Source organism: Coregonus lavaretus (assembly GCF_964263955.1).
Source record: "Coregonus lavaretus genome assembly, chromosome: 19".
In the NCBI taxonomy this organism is placed as follows: domain Eukaryota; kingdom Metazoa; phylum Chordata; class Actinopteri; order Salmoniformes; family Salmonidae; genus Coregonus; species Coregonus lavaretus.
Window position 1 is genome coordinate 11,493,594 of NC_140006.1, and position 20,994 is coordinate 11,514,587.

The window sequence follows — 20,994 nt, forward strand, 5'->3', positions numbered from 1 at the left end:
AATCAATTGCATTTACCACAGGTGGACTCCAATGAAGTTATAGAAACATCTCCAGGATGATCAATGGAAACAGGATGCAGCTGAGCTCAATTTCGAGTCTCATAGCAAAGGGTCTGAATACTTATGTAAATAAGGTATTTCTGTTTTTTATTTGTAATACATGTGCAAAAATGTCTAAAAACCTGTTTTCACTTTGTCATTATGGGGTATTGAGTGTAGATTGATGAGGACATTTGCTTTATTTAATCCATTTTAGAATAAGGCTGAAATGTAACAAAATGTGGAAAAAGTCAAGGGGTCTGAATACTTTCCGAATGCACTGTATATCATAATAAAAACAAAGTGTCCTGACTCCTGGCATGAATATCTTCATCATGGTACTGTTGAATATTGGCTCTGGACAACACCCACCTGAAAAAGTCATATTACAGGCAAAAATAACAATATAAACTACTCTCTTGGTCATTAAATCTGATGTTACGTTGTGGTCAGATATCTCTGTTACACTCCCCCACAATTTTCATATCCATGGAAATTTGTGTAATACAATTGCATGGAAACTTCCAGCTACAGTCATTTGGAAAACATGTTCTGAAAGGTACACCTCTGTTTTCTTTGACATTGTTGTGATCTATAATACTGCTTTGATAAAACATTATTTGAGAACATGACATAATGATGTATTCTTTATGGTGGGTATAATTCATTATTAGAGAACATGACATAATGATGTGTTCTTTATGGTGGGTGTAATTCTTAGACACGCACATTAGCAGGCAGATGCCCTCATATACAGAGATAATAGTAAGACACGCTGATAAGGCATCATGTTATGGTTTAATTGAGAAATAGCTGTTATTAACTAAACACAACAATGTGTTGATTTATATGCATAGCTTATTTATTAATCATATATTAAACCAGAAAATAAGTAATGTAATATTTGTAAATAATGGAACAAAAACCCCAATTGGTCACCTCAGTTTGATTGCGTTCTACATGGTACTCTATGATGGATACAGGTACCCCTGTGTCAATTACATTAATAAAATATCTAAAAGATGAAACATAGAAAGGAATGTAGGAGATAACTATTCAGATTAAACAAAACTTTATCATTTAAATTCAAATGTGTGTGCGTGTGCGTGTGTGTGTGTCTGTGTGAGTGTTTGTTGGGGGGATGATTGCATCTTTCACACACACACACACACACACACACACACACACACACACACACACACACACGCAATCTCTATTCTGCTGAGATTTCAAAGGGATTGGAATTTCAACTTTGTCCCATGGAACAGTCTCAGGTGTTCCATATGCGCATACAAAAACACACATACTTAGCTACAGGACACACGAACTGCAATCCCAGCTTGAAATATTTATCAAGTTAGCTATTGGCAACTCTTGATCATTCCTGTTGGATATTTACAACTTCTGGCACCGATCGTGTTGGAATGTTGGAATAATGACCCACATCTCAAACAAGGTAAAGAAAACAAGCTTGTGTGGATTTCAGTTTTTTTGTTGTTGTTGTGTTTTTTAGACAGGTGATTGAATAAGATGTGTGCTTTATCATTCATAGTTTGAAGTGGCTTTCAATGTCAGCTTATTTCACCAAAAAGCATTGTGATCGTATTAAGACTTCAATTTAAAAACATACTCATTTGTGGGTTCTATAATGACATACAGACGTACTGTAAGTTATTGACTTATTGACCTGTATTATATCAACATTTAGTCTTTGAAAGTATATTGTTGTGACTTATTTGAGTCTCCTCAACCCAGGAACCATGCTGTATATGCAGGGGCGCAACTTTCACTGGGGATGGGGGGACGGGGTGACATGCCCCACATTCTGAAATAGCATTTTTGCCCCCCCCCCCCCAGTTTTATCATTAGAATGTGATACAAAAGAAGGCAACGGTGTGCTTTAGGACCATGCGGATAGGCTGTTTGGAGTGTTTATCCGACTGGATAAAATAAATTATATCCCCCCCACTTCTAAAACCAAAGATGCGCCCCTGTGTATATGTATTGGTGTTATGGAGTCAAATAGTCTACTGTATATGTATGTTTATCTATAGGAAGAGTCAGGATTATTAATTGACTCTGGGTGGTCTCAGGATCCATGTTAACAAGTTTATACTTCAATAGAGGTGCCCTGTTCTGTTTGTGTCCACCTGCCTATTTATTTCATTTATTTAACGTCCCATTGAGATCAAAGTCTATTTTGCAAGGGAGCACTGCATTACAAAAGCAACAAACAACACAAAGTACACAATAAGGAGCTAGTGACACAATTACATCAATCAAGGCGGGAGCACAGGAAACACAAACATACAACTATAAAAAACATGCACATTCCTCTGTGTCTATAGCTCCTGTAAAGAGATTCCCTGTGTAGTTTTTGCTGTGTGACCCACCTAAAGTCTTTGGATTTTCTTCTTACCTTCCATGTGAGCAAAACCAATGATTCTGACCGGGATTCAGTCTTCAGTCAGCGATTGACCTAAGAGGGCACAACCAATCAGTGGCTCCCGAGCCACCATTTGTGACACAATTGCTTGATGTTATATCTGAGTTTTTCCTGGTCAGTAACTAGGACCCATAGTTTTTCCTGATCAGTTAATGTAATCATGAAATACTCCTGACCCGAGTTGTAACCAATCAGTGTGTTTCTCCTCTATAGGGAGGAATGGAACTTATAGATCTCCTGCTCTACAAGTCAGATGAAATCCTCAGCTGCCATGGTAACCAGCCCTGGCAAATCACATCACCCGGGGTGAGTGACATCACCATTCCACTTTCTCCTCCGGCCCTTTCCATCAGTAAAAGCACCCTATAGATTCTATATTCATACTCATGGAAAGTCAGTCACAAATCTAACCAATCTGATTATAATATGCTCAACCCCATGTCTCTTTTTGGTCTTGCATGGTCCATGTTGAACCCGTCCATCTGCCAATCATCTTTTCCCATTGCCCAATGACAGTTATTGATTGACAGCAGAGCCATATATTTATATTTCTAAATATACAGTGGGGAAAAAAAGTATTTAGTCAGCCACCAATTGTGCATGTTCTCCCACTTAAAAAGATGAGAGAGGCCTGTAATTTTCATCATAGGTACACGTCAACTATGACAGACAAAATGAGGAGAAAAAATCCAGAAAATCACATTGTAGGATTTTTAATGAATTTATTTGCAAATTATGGTGGAAAATAAGTATTTGGTCAATAACAAAAGTTTCTCAATACTTTGTTATATACCCTTAGTTGGCAATGACACAGGTCAAACGTTTTCTGTAAGTCTTCACAAGGTTTTCACACACTGTTGCTGGTATTTTGGCCCATTCCTCCATGCAGATCTCCTCTAGAGCAGTGATGTTTTGGGGCTGTCGCTGGGCAACACAGACTTTCAACTCCCTCCAAAGATTTTCTATGGGGTTGAGATCTGGAGACTGGCTAGGCCACTCCAGGACCTTGAAATGCTTCTTACGAAGCCACTCCTTCGTTGCCCGGGCGGTGTGTTTGGGATCATTGTCATGTTGAAAGACCCAGCCACGTTTCATCTTCAATGCCCTTGCTGATGGAAGGAGGTTTTCACTCAAAATCTCACGATACATGGCCCCATTCATTCTTTCCTTTACACGGATCAGTTGTCCTGGTCCCTTTGCAGAAAAACAGCCCCAAAGCATGATGTTTCCACCCCCATGCTTCACAGTAGGTATGGTGTTCTTTGGATGCAACTAAGCATTCTTTGTCCTCCAAACACGACGAGTTGAGTTTTTACCAAAAAGTTAGATTTTGGTTTCATCTGACCATATGACATTCTCCCAATCCTCTTCTGGATCATCCAAATGCACTCTAGCAAACTTCAGACGGGCCTGGACATGTACTGGCTTAAGCAGGGGGACACGTCTGCCACTGCAGGATTTGAGTCCCTGGCGGCGTAGTGTGTTACTGATGGTAGGCTTTGTTACTTTGGTCCCAGCTCTCTGCAGGTCATTCACTAGGTCCCCCCGTGTGGTTCTGGGATTTTTGCTCACCATTCTTGTGATCATTTTGACCCCACGGGGTGAGATCTTGCGTGGAGCCCCAGATCGAGGGAGATTATCAGTGGTCTTGTATGTCTTCCATTTCCTAATAATTGCTCCCACAGTTGATTTCTTCAAACCAAGCTGCTTACCTATTGCAGATTCAGTCTTCCCAGCCTGGTGCAGGTCTACAATTTTGTTTCTGGTGTCCTTTGACAGCTCTTTGGTCTTGGCCATAGTGGAGTTTGGAGTGTGACTGTTTGAGGTTGTGGACAGGTGTCTTTTATACTGATAACAAGTTCAAACAGGTGCCATTAATACAGGTAACGAGTGGAGGACAGAGGAGCCTCTTAAAGAAGAAGTTACAGGTCTGTGAGAGCCAGAAATCTTGCTTGTTTGTAGGTGACCAAATACTTATTTTCCACCATAATTTGCAAATAAATTCATTAAAAATCCTACAATGTGATTTTCAGGATTCTTTTTCTCATTTTGTCTGTCATAGTTGATGTGTACCTATGATGAAAATTACAGGCCTCTCTCATCTTTTTAAGTGGGAGAACTTGCACAATTGGTGGCTGACTAAATACTTTTTTCCCCCACTGTATGTCTCTCATTGACAGCTTGTGGGGAGGGGGCTTCCTGTTCCCTTCACTAGAACTGTCAGACCTCAATCATAGCAGTCCTTTATATATCTTTGATGGCCCTAGACAGGGGTATTATCTCTGGCTGATGTGTGTGTATGTGTTTGCGTGCGTGAGCGTGCATGTTTGTGTGTGTGTGAGTGACTGCAGTGTTTAGTAGCTTTCTGTACAGTAACATAACCTGTGACCTGTTTGTGTACTGTATGTCTGATGATGTGTCTTTGGTTTTATTTCCCTCTCTGCATGTATCTCACCCTCCCCACACACACACACGCACACAAACACTCACTCACTCACTCATTCACTCACAAACCCCTGCAGTCTCTGAGCCAAGAAGGTGGCGGTGATGACTTCCTGGATACTCTGTTAGGTGGCACTGACTCATCATCTGCCCCCACCTCTCCCCTGTGGCCCTCCTCCCCCTGCGAAAGTGGCACCAGTGAGGACCCCACCTCCGGCTCCGATCACCTGGACAGCCCCAACCCGCCCTCCAGCCCCCCCTTCCATGCCTTCTACCAAGCCCATCTCCCTAACCTCCAATCTCACCTCACCAGGCCTGCACTGCACTGCCTGGCACCTGATGTCTCCATCGACTTAGGTAATACACACCTCTGGAATAGATGCACATAGCAATGATATAAAGCAGGGTTAGTTAAATCCGGGCCTAGAGGTCCTTCCATTCCAAACCTGGGTTCAAAGTAAGTATATGGATAATTTTTCTTGAAGAAAATACAAATAGTTTAATATTGTATTGGGAAATACACATGGAAAGTATTGGTATATAATTTTCAAATACAAAATATTTAAATACTTCATGCATTTTAACCAGGGTCTGTTTGGTCCTAGGGATATTTGAAATAATGTATTTGGAAACAAATATTTGGAAAAAAAGTCAAATGCAGAGAAACTAATTATTTCAAATACAAATACTCAAATACACATGTATTTGAACCCAGGTCTGGTCCATTCTACACAGAGGTTTTCATTCCCCCCCTCTCACCTGATTCAGCCCATTGGGAACTTTTGAACACTAGGGGAATTGACTCAATCAATATTCTTTTCAATTGACTACCAGGCAGCAGAGCTGAGGACCATGATGTCTGGATTTGAATACCCCTGCTCTAGGGAGTGTTCCTGCAATGGAAATGATCTCTATGATGAATTCATTGAACACTCCACTTGGAGCACCATCAGTGGTCCGTCAGCATCACAGAATATCAATTTGAATTGAAACCTCCAGTCTACCCAGCCTGTTCTATTTCATTATCTTTTTTCTAATTCTAGCCACACCAGAGCATACTCCCAAACAGATAACTGAGAGACCATCACACTCACATCAGCTTTGTTGATTGAGTCTTTTTGTTGGTGCATAACATAACAGCATGCTCTAACCCATTAGCAAACCGTAATGGAGAATATATACCAAAACTATAAGGGCCACACTTAAAAAGTGCGCCATAGAGAGTGCAGTGTACAGTTTTTATTTTGTGTGAGCCTGTTTTTGCAAGAAATAAATCAGAAGGCCCTTTTAGTCTGAACTAGGGTAATTCACAGGCAGTATGAGATTACAAGACATTGCAGTCATCCTGCTTTCTGAGGCAGTCATAATAACACTTACTGGGGATGGGGTTGAGGATGGGCTTTAACTGCAAGCTACAGCTCCGAGCATTGCGGGTTCAATCCCAGTACTAGGCACTCATTTTGTAATTTTTTTTGTTTGTTTTAACCCTATCCCAAACCATAACCCAGTGTTTCCCAAACTAGTGGTCGCGACCCCATGTGCGGTCGCCTGATTTTAAAATTTGGGGTCGCGAGAGAAAATCTGAAATAAAATGTATAAAATTGAGCTTGGTTCATAGAATCGGAGTTGCATCAGTAACCTCGGTAGCCGCTAGATGTGGTTGTAATAAACAGAGTGGTTTCTGTTTTCTTCCTGCAAATGTGTCTCTATCCTTTGAACAGTTTAAGCTACAAATGATGACCCCATCTGAAAGATAAGACTCTCAGGAACACGTACACTGAGTATCCACAACATTATGAATACCTGCTCTTTCCATGACATAGACTGACCAGGTGAATCCAGGTGAATTGATGTCACTTGTTAAATCCACTTCAATCAGTGTAGATGAAGGGGAGGAGACAGGTTAAAGAATGATTTTTAAGCCTTGAGACAACTGAGACATAGATTGTGTATGTGTGCCATTCAGAGGGTGAATGGGCAAGACAGAATATTCAAGTGCCTTTGAACGGGGTATGGTAGTTGGTGCCAGTTGCACCAGTTTGTGTCAAGAACTGCAACGCTGCTGCGTTTTTCATGCTCAACAGTTTCCTGTGTGTATCAAGAATGGTCCACCACCCAAAGGACATCCAGCCAAATTGACACAACTGTGGGAAGCATTGGAGTCAACATGGGCCAGCATCCCTGTGGAATGCTTTCGACACCTTGTAGAGTCCATGTCCCAACGAATTGAGGCTGTTCTGAGGGAAAAAGGGTGGGGGTGCAACTCAATATTAGGAAGGTGTTCCTATTGTTTGGTACACTCAGTGAATGTGTCTTCTGTTACCCTCAATCTGGACTCATTAGAACAGAGTGGACAAGACCAGGCACTAAATTAGACTGGGGGAAAAACAATGATGATGTTCTTTTCTACACAGAATATCTTACAAAATGATTGCCTGATGATCTTCTAAATTTCCTTTCTGATGCATTTCAGTCACTTCAAACTTATTTTAGATTGAAATACTGTCAAAAGTACTGTCAAACTGATTTGTAATAGACTGCCATAGCACCAATTAAAAAAGTGAACATTGGCCTTTGATTACATCACTTTTTGTACATGGTGGGGTATCTAAAAAATGTCGATATCAAAATGGGGTCGCACCCCTGCCTTTAACCTAACCTTAACAACTCTGAATTAATGCCTAAAATTAAGTTTAATCCTATCCCTAACCTTAAAGGGATAGTTCACCCAAATTACAAAATGACACGTTGGTTTCTTTACCCTGTAAGAGGTCTATAAACAAGGTATGACAGCAATCAATTGAAGGCCAAACAATCAGTTCAGACTTGTAGAGGAGTGAAAACAAATCAAGGAATCTTAGACAGTTCTCAAAGCTCAACTTGTTTAATAATACACGGGCCGATGGTGGGTCGTGCTTCAACGGTCACCTATCAGACCTAAAATTACATCTCCATTTAACTGTCAACACAAACAACATCTCATTGGTCGTACAGAACTATCTATACATTCTCATTGGTCAATGTGACCATATCATGACCATCTTGTGACAGTCATACTGCATCCCCGTGATAATGTCTCCCACTGCTCAGGCCGTCTTAACAAGGGGGGTGTTAAGTAGACCAGAGCCAGCTGTTATTGTATTGGTGCCTGTGGGAGAGCCATTGGATTTGACCAAATATTACAGATTTTCCCCAACACATAGTAACGGTAGTACATTTTGGGCAAATTTTATGACAAGCCGAACGTGTTCTGAGCATGACACCCAGCAGAATAGGGTCTGATCTTCTATTGACTGGCAACAATTACCAGGGTTGGTATCCGTTCACCTGGGAAACACTTTTTCCTTATATTGACATCTGTCTGTCATGCTTGTTTTTGTTGTTTTTTCAGTTTAATAATAATAAGCCATTTAGCAGGCGCTTTTATCCAAAGCGACTTACAGTCATGTTGTCAAGGCGTGCTGAAGGTGGGTGTGGTGTATGAATCATGCGCAGGACGCAGAGGCTCAGTCCAAAGGCTTTAGTGCAATATATATATATAAAAGACAGAAGCACAATAAGCCCGAAGGCGAATACACGGCGCACACAGGCGACAAAACAAACGGCGCACAAACATGTGCAAAATAACCTCTCCAAAACACTGGAGGGAAAATGTAGCTCCAAACACGAAACAGAAGCGCAATCACACACAACGACAAGCACACACAACGAGAACTAAATAGGACACTAACGAGGACTAACAAGACACAGGTGTACAACATCCAGACAAAACCAAACGAACATGAAACATAGATCGGTGGCAGCTAGTACTCCGGGGACGACGACCGCCGAAGCCTGCCCGAACCAGGAGGAGGAGCAGCCTCGGCCGAAACCGTGACAGTACCCCCCCCTTGACGCGCGGCCCCAGCCGTGCGCCGACCCCGGCCTCGGGGACGACCAGGAGGACGCGGAGCAGGGCGCGCGGGATGGTCCCGGTGGAACTCCGACAGGAGAGATGGGTCTAGGATGTCCCTCCGCGGCACCCAGCACCACTCCTCCGGGCCGTACCCCTCCCACTCCACGAGATACTGGAGACCCCCCATCCGGCGTCTAGAGTCCAAGATGGACCGAACGGTGTACGCCGGAGCCCCCTCGATGTCCAGTGGGGGCGGAGGAGTCTCCCCTATCTCATTGTCCTGGAGTGGACCAGCTACCACCGGCCTGAGAAGAGACACATGGAACGAGGGGTTAATATTCTTATACTCAACAGGTAGATGTAACCTATAACACACCTCGTTCAATCTTCTCAGGACTTTAAAGGGCCCCACAAACCGCCGACCCAGCTTCCGGCAGGGCAGGCGGAGGGGTAGGTTTCTGGTAGAGAGCCAGACTCGATCTCCGGGTGCGTACACCGGCCCCTCACTGCGGTGGAGATCGGCGCTCGCCTTGTGACGAAGGACGGCCCGCTGCAGGTGGACGTGGGCAGCGTTCCACGTCTCTTCCGAGCGCCTCATCCAATCATCCACCGCAGGGGCCTCGATCTGGCTCTGCTGCCAAGGTGCCAGAACCGGCTGGTAACCTAACACACATTGGAAGGGGGTTAGGTTAGTAGAGGAGTGGCGGAGAGAGTTCTGGGCCATCTCGGCCCAGGGAATGTACCGTGCCCACTCCTCCGGCCGGTCCTGGCAATACGACCTCAGAAACCTACCCACATCCTGGTTGACACGTTCTACCTGCCCGTTACTCTCCGGGTGGTACCCTGAGGTAAGGCTAACCGAGACCCCCAAACGCTCCATGAACGCTCTCCAAACACGAGAGGTAAACTGGGGGCCTCGATCAGACACTATATCCTCGGGTACCCCGTAATGCCGGAAGACGTGGGTAAATAGAGCCTCAGCGGTCTGTAGGGCAGTAGGAAGACCCGACATAGGGAGAAGACGACAGGCCTTAGAGAACCGGTCCACAACGACCAGGATGGTGGTATTCCCCTGAGAGAGGGGAAGGTCTGTCACAAAATCCACCGAGAGGTGGGACCATGGTCGTTGTGGAACGGGCAGGGGTTGTAACTTACCCCTGGGCAGATGTCGGGGCGCCTTACACTGGGCACACACCGAGCAGGAGGAGACATAAACCCTCACATCCCTAGCCAAAGTGGGCCACCAGTATTTAGTGCTAAGGCAATGCACCGTCCGGCCGATACCCGGATGTCCAGAGGAGGGTGACGTGTAAGCCCAGTAAATGAGTCGATCCCGAATCTCGCGCGGAACGTACTTCCGACCCTCAGGACACTGTGGAGGGCTGGGGTCGGTGCGCAACGCTCGCTCGATTTCGGCATCGACCTCCCACACCACCGGTGCCACAAGGCAAGACTCCGGTAGTATGGGAGTGGGCTCAACGGACCTCTCCTCCGTGTCATACCGCCGGGACAGCGCATCCGCCTTACCATTCTGGGACCCAGGGATGTACGTGATTTTAAATACGAACCTGGTGAGAAACATACTCCATCGAGCCTGGCGAGGGTTCAGTCTCCTCGCTGCCCGGATGTACTCCAGGTTCCGATGGTCAGTCAAAATGAGGAAAGGGTGTTGAGCCCCCTCAAGCCAATGCCTCCACACCTTAAGGGCTTGAACTACAGCTAACAGCTCCCTGTCCCCAACGTCATAGTTACGCTCCGCCGGGCTGAGCTTCTTTGAGTAAAAAGCACAGGGGCGGAGTTTAGGTGGCGTGCCGGACCGTTGAGAGAGAACGGCCCCTATACCAGCCTCAGACGCGTCTACCTCGACCTGAAAGGGTAATGCGGGATCCGGATGCGCCAGCACCGGAGCCGACGTAAACAGGTCCTTCAGTCTCCTAAAGGCCCTGTCCGCATCGGCTGACCACTGCAGGCGCACCGGACCCCCCTTCAGAAGGGACGTGATGGGAGCTGCCACCTGTCCAAAACCCCGGATAAACCTCCGGTAGTAATTCGCAAAGCCCAAAAACTGCTGCACCTCTTTTACAGTAGTTGGGGTTTGCCAATTACGCACAGCGGACACACGATCCACCTCCATTCTCACCCCTGACGCGGACAACCGATAACCCAAAAAGGAGACCGACTCCTGGAAAAACAGACATTTCTCTGCCTTGACATATAGGTCGTGCTCCAACAGCCTCCTCAATACACGACGCACCAGGGTTATATGCTCGGCTCGGGTAGACGAGTACACCAGAATGTCATCAATGTACACGACCACCCCTTGTCCCTGCATATCCCGGAAAATGTCATCTACGAAGGATTGGAAGACTGATGGAGCATTCATCAACCCATATGGCATGACGAGATATTCGAAAGGACCTGACGTGGTACTAAACGCTGTCTTCCATTCGTCACCCTCCCTAATGCGCACCAAGTTATACGCGCTCCTGAGATCCAGTTTTGTGAAAAACCGCGCTCCATGCAATGACACCGTCATGGTCGCAATCAGAGGGAGTGGATAACTGTATTTCACAGTAATCTGATTGAGACCACGGTAATCAATGCACGGGCGCAACCCTCCATCTTTCTTTTTCACAAAAAAGAAGCTCGAGGAGGCGGGAGAAGTGGAGGGCCGAATGTATCCCTGTCTCAAAGATTCGGCTATGTAAGTCTCCATAGCTTTTCTCTCCTCTTGAGACAAAGGATACACATGGCTCCGTGGGAGCGCTGCTCCTGCCTGGAGATCAATCGCACAATCCCCCTGTCTATGAGGAGGCAACTGCGTCGCCCTAGCTTTGCTAAACACGAGAGCTAAATCCCCATATTCAGGCGGAATGTGCAGTGCGGGCACTTGGTTTGGACTTTCCACCGAAGTCGCCTCCACGGAAACACCCAGACATCGCCCCTCGCACTGAGCAGACCACCCATCGAGAGCCCTCTGTTGCCACGAAATAGCAGGGTTATGGGTGCTTAACCAGGGAATCCCCAGCACCACTGGGTACGCAGGAGAGTTGATCAGATACAGCTGTATAGTCTCCTCATGACCCCCCTGCGCACACATCCGAAGTGGCGCTGTGATCTCCCTGATCAACCCCGACCCCAACGGGCGGCTATCTAAGGCATGAACGGGAAAAGGTTTGTCAACAGGTAGGAGAGGGATCCCTAACTCAAAACAAAACTTCCGATCAACAAAATTCCCAGCTGCGCCTGAATCTACTAGCGCCTTATGCTGGGAATGAGGTGCAACCTGTGGAAAACAAACAGGTATACAAAAGTGCGCAACAGAAAGCTCTGGGTAAGTGGGACGTCTACTCACCTGGGAGGCCCCCCCAGTGCGTGGCCTGTTGTCTTCTCCCCCGGAGAACCCTCCCCAGCACCTGGCCGCAGTGTGCCCTCCACGACCGCACTTGGTGCAGGAGACAGGCCACCTCGGGCTCCTCCTCCTCCGTTCTCTAGCGCCGGCACCCCCGAGCTCCATAGGGCTCGGCTCGGAGGTGCCGGAGGGCGGAATGGACGGACTCCCCTCGGGACGTCCACGGGTGGCCAGCAGGGTGTCCAGACGGAAGGACATATCGACCAACTGGTCGAAGGTAAGATGGGTATGCCTGCAGGCCAACTCACGTTGAACGTCCTCTCGTAGGCTACATCGAAAATGGTCGATGAGAGCCCGTTCATTCCACCCTGCATCCGCCGCTAGAGTCCAGTACTCTAGAGCGAACACCTGAGCGCTCCTCTTCCCCTGTCTCAAATGGACTAGACGCTCCCCCGCCACTTTGCCCTCAGGTGGATGGTCGAACACGGCCTTGAAGCGGCGGGAGAACTCGGCGTAGGTGATGGTGTTGGCGTCCATCTTCCTCCACTCTGCGTTAGCCCACTCCAACGCCTTGCCCGTGAGACATGAGATGAGGGCGGAAACGCTCTCGTATCCCGAGGGCACCGGGTGTACAGTGGCCAGGTAGAGCTCCACCTGCAGGAGGAACCCCTGACACCCGGCAGCTGTTCCGTCATACGCCCTCGGGAGCGAGAGCCGAATCCCCCTGGGTTCCGAACCTGGGACTGGTGGACCGACCGATGGGGTGGGCAGGGTAGGTGGAGGTGTGGGTACCCTGCTGGCCTCCCATCGGTGCAAGGTGTTGATTACCTCCTGTAGAGCGGTCTCCAGTTGTCTTATCTGGCCCTCTTGCCCACGGAGATGCTCCTCAAGCGACACAGGCGTCACTGCCGATCCTGCTGATTCCATTATGGTGTGTGATTCTGTCAAGGCGTGCTGAAGGTGGGTGTGGTGTATAAATCATGCGCAGGACGCAGAGGCTCAGTCCAAAGGCTTTAGTGCAATATATATATAAAAGACAGAAGCACAATAAGCCCGAAGGCGAATACACGGCGCACACAGGCGACAAAACAAACGGCGCACAAACATGTGCAAAATAACCTCTCCAAAACACTGGAGGGAAAATGTAGCTCCAAACACGAAACAGAAGCGCAATCACACACAACGACAAGCACACACAACGAGAACTAAATAGGACACTAACGAGGACTAACAAGACACAGGTGTACAACATCCAGACAAAACCAAACGAACATGAAACATAGATCGGTGGCAGCTAGTACTCCGGGGACGACGACCGCCGAAGCCTGCCCGAACCAGGAGGAGGAGCAGCCTCGGCCGAAACCGTGACACATGTGCGCATACGTTTTTACGTGTGGGTGGTCCCGGGGATCGAACCCACTACCCTGGCGTTACAAACGCCATGCTCTACCAATTGAGCTACAGAGGACCACATGGGATTTACTTCTTCTTTCCCCGCCCCAGACAAACAACAACCTTTCATGTTAAATAGAAGAATGGAATAGAATAAAATAGAATACAATCTTGTAACTGTTTTGAGCCCTCAGTAAATCTGGTCCTACATCTCTCTGTCTTCTCAGCTGGATGGGAGTCTGGCCTCTTCCAAGAGAGCAATGGGGATACCCACAACCCCCAGGTGCCCTCTGGTTACCACCTCACTGTCAAGGACCTGCTGCTGTCTGGAATAAGAGATACTGTGAGTCAGAGGGACAGGGGAGTGGAGGCTACGCCATATTGCTTTCATCTACTGTACGGAATCCATTCAGAACTGTTCAAAACTGGAGCTGTAGGTCTAGGTTCTAGGGGAGGAGGCAAGAGACAAAGAAAGAGAGAGAGATAGAGGAAAGAGATGAGACAGAGTGACCCAGATAGACACAGACAAACAGACACACAGACAGAGATGGGCAGAAAATAGGAAATAAACACAGTATAGGTGTTGAGCAACAAAACCGATATGTGCGCATCGTCGGGGCAAAACAGACGGGGTTGGTTTAGAATTATAGTTTTATTGATAACATGTAGACTATATTTCATCTTCAAATGTTTATTAAAACATAAATACATTTGAACAATAAGCACTTATTGTCTCTAATACGTCGTTACAGTTGTTAGTTAGCTATGTAGCAATTATGAGCAATATTATCATAGACATGGTATAACTCAAAACACCTCAAAACAAGACATGGTATCAAGAACAAGATTCAACTAGCTGAAACAAGCCACCTACGACTCCCCACATGGCAGCTTCTTCTCTTTGATTCTAGCTATCTGACCATTCAGAATCAAAACAACACAGGGCCTTCTACCACCCATCATTTTCGGAACGTTGTCAGGCAACCCGTTTATGTGACTGTCTGAAGCCTTGCAGTAATCGCTGTGTCTTCCCATTCTCCTGTGACTCCCAGAATTCCCTGCAGGAGGTGGTCCTTAACGAGGACGAGAAGAAACTGTTGGGTAAAGAGGGGGTCCACCTGCCCAGCCAACTGCCTCTTACTAAGGTAGGGTACAACTGGCCCTAATGTCCACCTGGCCAGCCAACCACCCCTGTTTGTTAAAGTTTAACATGAAAAAACCTTTTGTACTCTTTCACTTTAACCAACTCTAATCATCTCTGTCTTCTTTTGCTCCCTCTCTCTGCTGTCTGACTGTGTTCTCCTGGATCAGTACGAGGAGAGGGTTCTGAAGAAGATCCGCAGGAAGATCCGCAACAAGCAGTCGGCCCAGGAGAGCAGGAAGAAGAAGAAGGAGTACGTGGAAGGTCTGGAGGTCAGGTATGGACCAATGAACAGCAATGTAGCCCAGTTGGTGGTCCACTGCACCAGTAATTATCAAATCCAATTGTATTTATCACATGCGCCGAATACAACATGTGTAGACCTTACTGTGAAATGCTTACTTACAAGCCCTTAACCAACAATGCAGAGTTTTTTTTAAGTAAGGAAAAAAATATTTGCTAATAAAAATAATAAAAAAAGTAATAAAAAAAAGATAAAGTAACACAATAAAATAACAATAACGAGACTACATACACGGGGTACCGGTACCGAGTCAATGTGAGGGGGTACAGGTTAGTAGGCACAGGGACTATGTGGGTCTGCTTGAAACATATAGGCATTATAGACTATGGAGAGCGTGATCACACAGTCGTCCGGAACAGCTGGTTCTCTCATTCATGGTTCAGTGTTGCTTGCCTCGAAGTGAGCATAAAAGGCATTTAGCTCGTCTGGTAGGTTTGCGCCACTGGGCAGCTCGTGGCTGGGTTTCCCTTTGTAATCCATAATAGTTTGCAAGCCCTGCCACATCTGACGAGCGTTAGAGCCGGTGTAGTAGGATTCAATCTTAGTCATGTATTGACGCTTTGCCTGTTTGATGGTTCGTCGGAGGGCATAGCGGGATTTCTTAGAAGCATCTGGATTAGTGTCCCGCTCCTTGAAAGCGGCAGCTCTAGCCTTTAGCTCAGTGCGGATGTTGCCTTCTGGTTGGGTTATGTACGTACAGTCACTGTGGGGACGATGTCGTCGATGCACTTATTGATGAAGCTGGTGACTGTTGTGGTCTATTCCTCAATGCCACCGAATGAATCCCAGAACATATTCCAGTCTGTGCTAGCAAAACAGTCCTGTAGCTTAGCATCCGCGTCATCTGACCACTTCCGTGTTGAGCAAGTCACTGGTACTTCCTGCTTGATTTTTTCTTGTAAGCAGGAATCAGGAGGATAGAATTATGGTCAGATTTGCCAAATGCAGGGCGAGGGAGAGCTTGTGGAGTAAAGGTAGTCTAAAGTATTTTTTTCCTCTGGTTGCACATGTGACATGCTAGTAGAAATTAGGCAAAACGGATGTAAGTTTTCCTGCATTAAAGTCCTCGGCCACTAGGAGCGCCGCTTCTGGGTGAGCATTCTCTTGTTTTCTTATGGCCTTATACAGCTCGTTGAGTGTGGTATTGTATTGTATAGAAAAGTTAGTGAGTCGATAGAGAGACTGATGGAGTGTCTCTCTCTGCCCTGTCAGGATGGATGCCTGTAGTAAACACAACCTGGAGCTGCAGAGGAAAGTCCACCAACTGGAGGAAACCAACACGTAAGGCATTCAAAATCTTGTTTACAAGGGAGACCTGTTTAAGGCTCCTCCCCTAAACTCTTCCTCCTTCCTACCTCTTCTCTTCCTCCCCTTCTCCTCTACTCTCTCCCTCTTTCCTTCCTCCATTTCTTCCTACCTTACACTCTCCTTCCTTCTTTCCTGTCTTGAATAGAATGGACTTTGAATCATCTCTATCTGACAGTACAGCTCATTATCCTCTCTCGTGTCTCTTCATGCACTGAATCCTCTGTGTGTGTGGTACTGCAGTTGTCTGTTGGAGCAGCTGGCCAGGCTACAAACTATTCTACGTATTGGCTCCAGTAAGACTTCCCAGAAAGGGACCTGCATCCTGGTATGGACTATACACAAAGAGCAGGATCACAATAACAATACACTGTTTTAGGTCACTGCGGTGGTCACTGGGCTGTTACCATGTCTGTGATTGAATACTCAGGCCTTGTGATTGAATACTTAGATCCACAGTTGAACACGATATAAATAGAATGGGTCGAGCAGTTCATGCTCTCTCTCCCTCTCTTTCTCTCCAGGTGCTGCTCCTCTCTTTCTCTCTCCTCCTCTCTTCTAGTCTGCAGCCTGACACACACAGCCATGTCAGCCAGGAGGGAGACTTAAGCGTGGCCATCGGTTGGTGTGAACACACACACGCACGCACACGCACACACACGCACACACACACACACACACACAAACACAGCCATGTCAGCCAGGAGGGAGACTTAAGCGTGGCCATCGGTTGGTGTGAACACACACACGCACGCACACGCACACACACGCACACGCACACGCACACACACACGCACACACACACACACACACACACACACACACACACACACACACACACAGACATGTGCGTGCACACACACACCTTACTATCTGACTATACGGCTCACGGCTCACGTCTCTCTCTCTCTCTCTCTCTCTCTCTCTCTCTCTCTCCTCTCTCTCTCTCTCTCTCTCTCTCTCAGGGAGATCTCGTTCCCTGCTGGCAGTGGTGGACACAGAGATATCACCCCCACCTGTCTTCTCAGTGGCTGGGTGGGTGGAGGCCCTGTCAACTCTGGTGGGGAAGCTCCGACTCAGGCCAGAGTATGCTGACTCAGACCCCCAAACCAACCACAACCATGACCACAACTATGACTACAACCACAGTCTCTGACCACACTATCGCAAACTCAACCTCAACCACGCAGATACGGAGCTCCTTCCTAACCAACACCACTGACTTCCTACCCAACCACTAGGCTAATGAAGCACCACTAGCTCTAACACACTTGAATCCGATAGAACATCTCTGGAAAGACCTGAAAAAAGCTGTGCAGCAACGCTCCCCATCCAACCTGACAGAGCTTGAGAGGATCTGCAGAGAGGAATGAGAGAATCTTCCCAAATACAGGTGTACCAAGCTTGTAGCGTCCTACCCAAGACTCGAGGCTGTAATCGCTGCCAAAAGGTGCTTCAATAAAGTACTGAGTAAAGAGTCTGAATACTTATGTAAATGTCATATTTCAGTTTTTTTATTTTTATACATTTGCAAAATGTTCTAAAAACCTGTTTTTGCTTCGTCATTATGGGGTATTGTGTGTAAATTGATGAGGAAAAGAAACAATTTAATTAATTTTAGAAAAAAGCTGTAACGTAACAAAATGTGGAAAAAGTCAAGGGATCTGAATACTTTCCGAATGCACTGTATGTATATATACACTGCCAGTCAAAAGTTTGGACACACCTACTCATTCAAGGGTTTTTCTTTATTTTTACATTTTTTTACATTGTAGAATAATAGTGAAGACATCAAAATTATGAAATAACACATATGGATGCATGTAGTAACCAAAAAAGTGTTCAACAAATCCAAATATATTTTATATTTGAGATTCTTCAGCCTGGGGTTGTGTTGGGTCATTGTCCTGTTGAAAAACAAATGATAGTCCCACTAAGTCCAAACCAGATGGGATGGCGTATCGCTGCAGAATAGAATAGTAGAAATTAAGAAAAAACCTGGCATGACTAGGTGTGTCCAAACTTTTGACTGGTACTGTATGTATTGCGATTCGAAACTGTGATTATATTGCAATTTGATGGTCCAAACATATTGCTCACTACATGTCTGCTGCAAAGAGACGAGAGAGCATGAGAAAACGAGTTCCAGTCAGGGAAATAAAAGTGATGAAAACATGTTGGCTCACTATCTGAAAACATGTTGGCATTAATTAAAAAGAAGATGGAGAACAAGCTATAGGATGAGTTTTTTTTGGCTCAGTTACAGCCAGCCGACTAGCGCTAGCTAACGCTACCTACAGTAGCAAAGAATATATACACTACATGACCAAAAGTATGTGGACACCTGCTCGTCGAACATCTCATTCCAAAATCATGGGCATTAATATGGAGTTGGTCCCTCCAATGCTGCTATATCAGCCTCCACTCTTCTGGGAAGGCTTTCCACTAGATGTTGGAAAATTGCTGCGGGGACTTGCTGAGGTCAGGAACTGATGTTGGGCGATTAGGCCTGGCTCGCAGTCGGTGTTCCAATTCATCCAAAAGGTGTTCGATGGGGTTGAGGTCAGGGCTCTGTGCAAGCCAGTCAAGTTCTTCCACACCGATCTCATCAAACCATTTCTGTATGGACCTCGTTTTGTGCATGGGGGCATTGCCATGCTGAAACAGGAAAGGGCCTTCCCAAACTGTTGCCACAAAGTTGGAAGCAGAGAATCGTCTAGAATGTCATTGTATGCTGTAGCATTAAGATTTCCCTTCACTGGAACTAAGGGGCCTAGTCTGAACCATGAAAAACAGCCCCAGACCATAATTCTTCCTCCACCAAACTTTACAGTTGGCACTATGCATTGGGGCAGGTAGCGTTCTCTTGGCATCCACCAAACCCAGATTCGTACGTCGGACTGGCAGAAGGTTAGATGGAGGACACCTTATAGAGACAAAACTCCATGGCAGAAATGCCATGATACATTTTCAATCAATCAATCAAATCTATTTATAAATCCCTTTTTACATCAGCAGATGTCACAAAGTGCTTATACAGAAACCCAGCCTAAAACCCCAAAGAGCAAGCAATACCAAAGAGTTCAAGTACATTGCTCAGAGACTCAATTATTAGGAGGGTGGGCTTGTGGTTGGAGTTGAGGGAGACAGGGCAGGAACTCCAGTTCTCAAGGGCCACAAATTCTGTTGGTTATGATTGACCCCTGGCACTAAATTGATCAACGAATGGTAAGATAAGAATAAAGCAGAGCTAAGACCCCTGCTTTAACTCTGCATCCGGTCGAACACTATTTTTTGCACAGAGTAATATGACAAGCCACTTCAATTGTGTAACAGTCTCTTATTTTCTAGCTCACAGCAGTAGCCTCATACAGTCGACTGATTGTGTCTCCACTCAAACTAGCCTTCCGTCTGTCATTGTCAGTTTGGCACATTGGTCGATTATTTGATTCTGGCCTTTCTTTCATTAATGGGGTCAGATGCGTCATGGATGTGGCATTAAATATGGATGACATTGAGCGACAGGGGACTTATTATAGGGGACTCAGGATATACACTGAGCGTACAAACATGCTCTTTCCATTGACTGACCAGGTGAAAGCTATGATCCTGTCAGGTGTCAGTGTGCAGCGGTAGGACGGAGTCAGGCGCAGGACACAGAACTGAGTAACAGGCAAACTTTACTCGAAAACAAACAATTCTAATTTCCACGCAGGGAAATACACCAGCTCACAGAAGTCATAAACACAGAACAAAGAGCAATCACGCACACAATCAAGAGGACACACAAAACAAATGGAAAACAGAAACGTAGATCGTGGCAGCTAGAAGGCCGGTGACGACGACCGCCGAAAGCAGCCCGCACAAGGAGAGGCACCAACTTCGGCGGAAGTCATGACAGTACCTTCCCCTTGACGCGCGGCTCCAGCAGTGCGCCAACCCCGGCCTCGGGGACGACCCGGAGGACGAGATGCAGGACGATCCGGGTGGAGACAGTGAAACTCCTGCAGTAAGGAAGGGTCCAGGATGTCCTCCACCGGCACCCAGCATCTCTCCTCCGGACCGTACCCCTCTCACTCCACAAGGTACTGAAGGCCCCTCGCCCGACACCTTGAGTCCATGATGGCTCATACAGTATACGCCGGGGCCCCCTCGATGTCCAGCGGGGGCGGAGGAACCTCCCGTACCTCAGACTGCTGGAGCGGACCAGCCACCACCGGCCTGAGGAGAGACACATGGAATGAGGGGTTAATACGGTAATCAGGGGGAGCTGTAACCTATAACATACCTCGATCAGTCTCCTCAGGACTTTAAATGGCCCCACAAACCGCGGACCCAGCTTCCGGCAGGGCAGGCGAAGGGGCAGGTTTCGGGTCAAGAGCCAGACCCGATCCCCCGGTGCATACACCGGGGCCTCACTGCGGTGGCGGTCGGCGCTCGCCTTCTGTCGCCTGATGGCCCGTTGCAGGCGCACATGGGCAGCGTCCCATGTCTCCTCCGAGCGTTGAAACCATTCCTCCACCGCAGGTGCCTCGATCTGGCTCTGATGCCACGGTGCCAGGACCGGCTGATAACCTAGTACACACTGAAACGGAGACAGGTTAGTGGAGGAGTGGCGGAGGGAGTTTTGGGCCATCTCTGCCCAGGGGATGAAAGCCGCCCACTCCCCCGGCCGGTC

General features: G+C 46.9%; 1 protein-coding gene across 4 annotated transcripts; it reads left to right on the forward strand.

Annotated features, from left to right (window-relative positions):
• The first annotated feature begins 1,303 nt into the window (after positions 1–1,303).
• Positions 1,304–18,539, forward strand: LOC311147049 (cyclic AMP-responsive element-binding protein 3-like protein 3-A). Of its 4 annotated transcripts, none has more exons than XM_084183659.1 (11): positions 1,304–1,495; positions 2,471–2,599; positions 2,699–2,791; positions 5,008–5,284; positions 13,794–13,909; positions 14,619–14,711; positions 14,878–14,984; positions 16,224–16,292; positions 16,560–16,644; positions 16,841–16,937; positions 17,282–18,539. In XM_084183659.1, the coding sequence occupies exons 3-11, from the start codon at positions 2,705–2,707 to the stop codon at positions 17,470–17,472; spliced, it is 1,122 nt and encodes a 373-aa protein (XP_084039785.1). In that variant the 5' UTR covers positions 1,304–1,495; positions 2,471–2,599; positions 2,699–2,704; the 3' UTR covers positions 17,473–18,539. The 4 variants fall into 4 exon arrangements, with proteins under 4 accessions (XP_084039785.1, XP_084039786.1, XP_084039783.1 ...); XM_084183660.1 differs by having other exon boundaries at positions 2,500–2,599; XM_084183657.1 differs by lacking the exon at positions 2,471–2,599.
• The last annotated feature ends 2,455 nt before the right edge of the window (positions 18,540–20,994 follow it).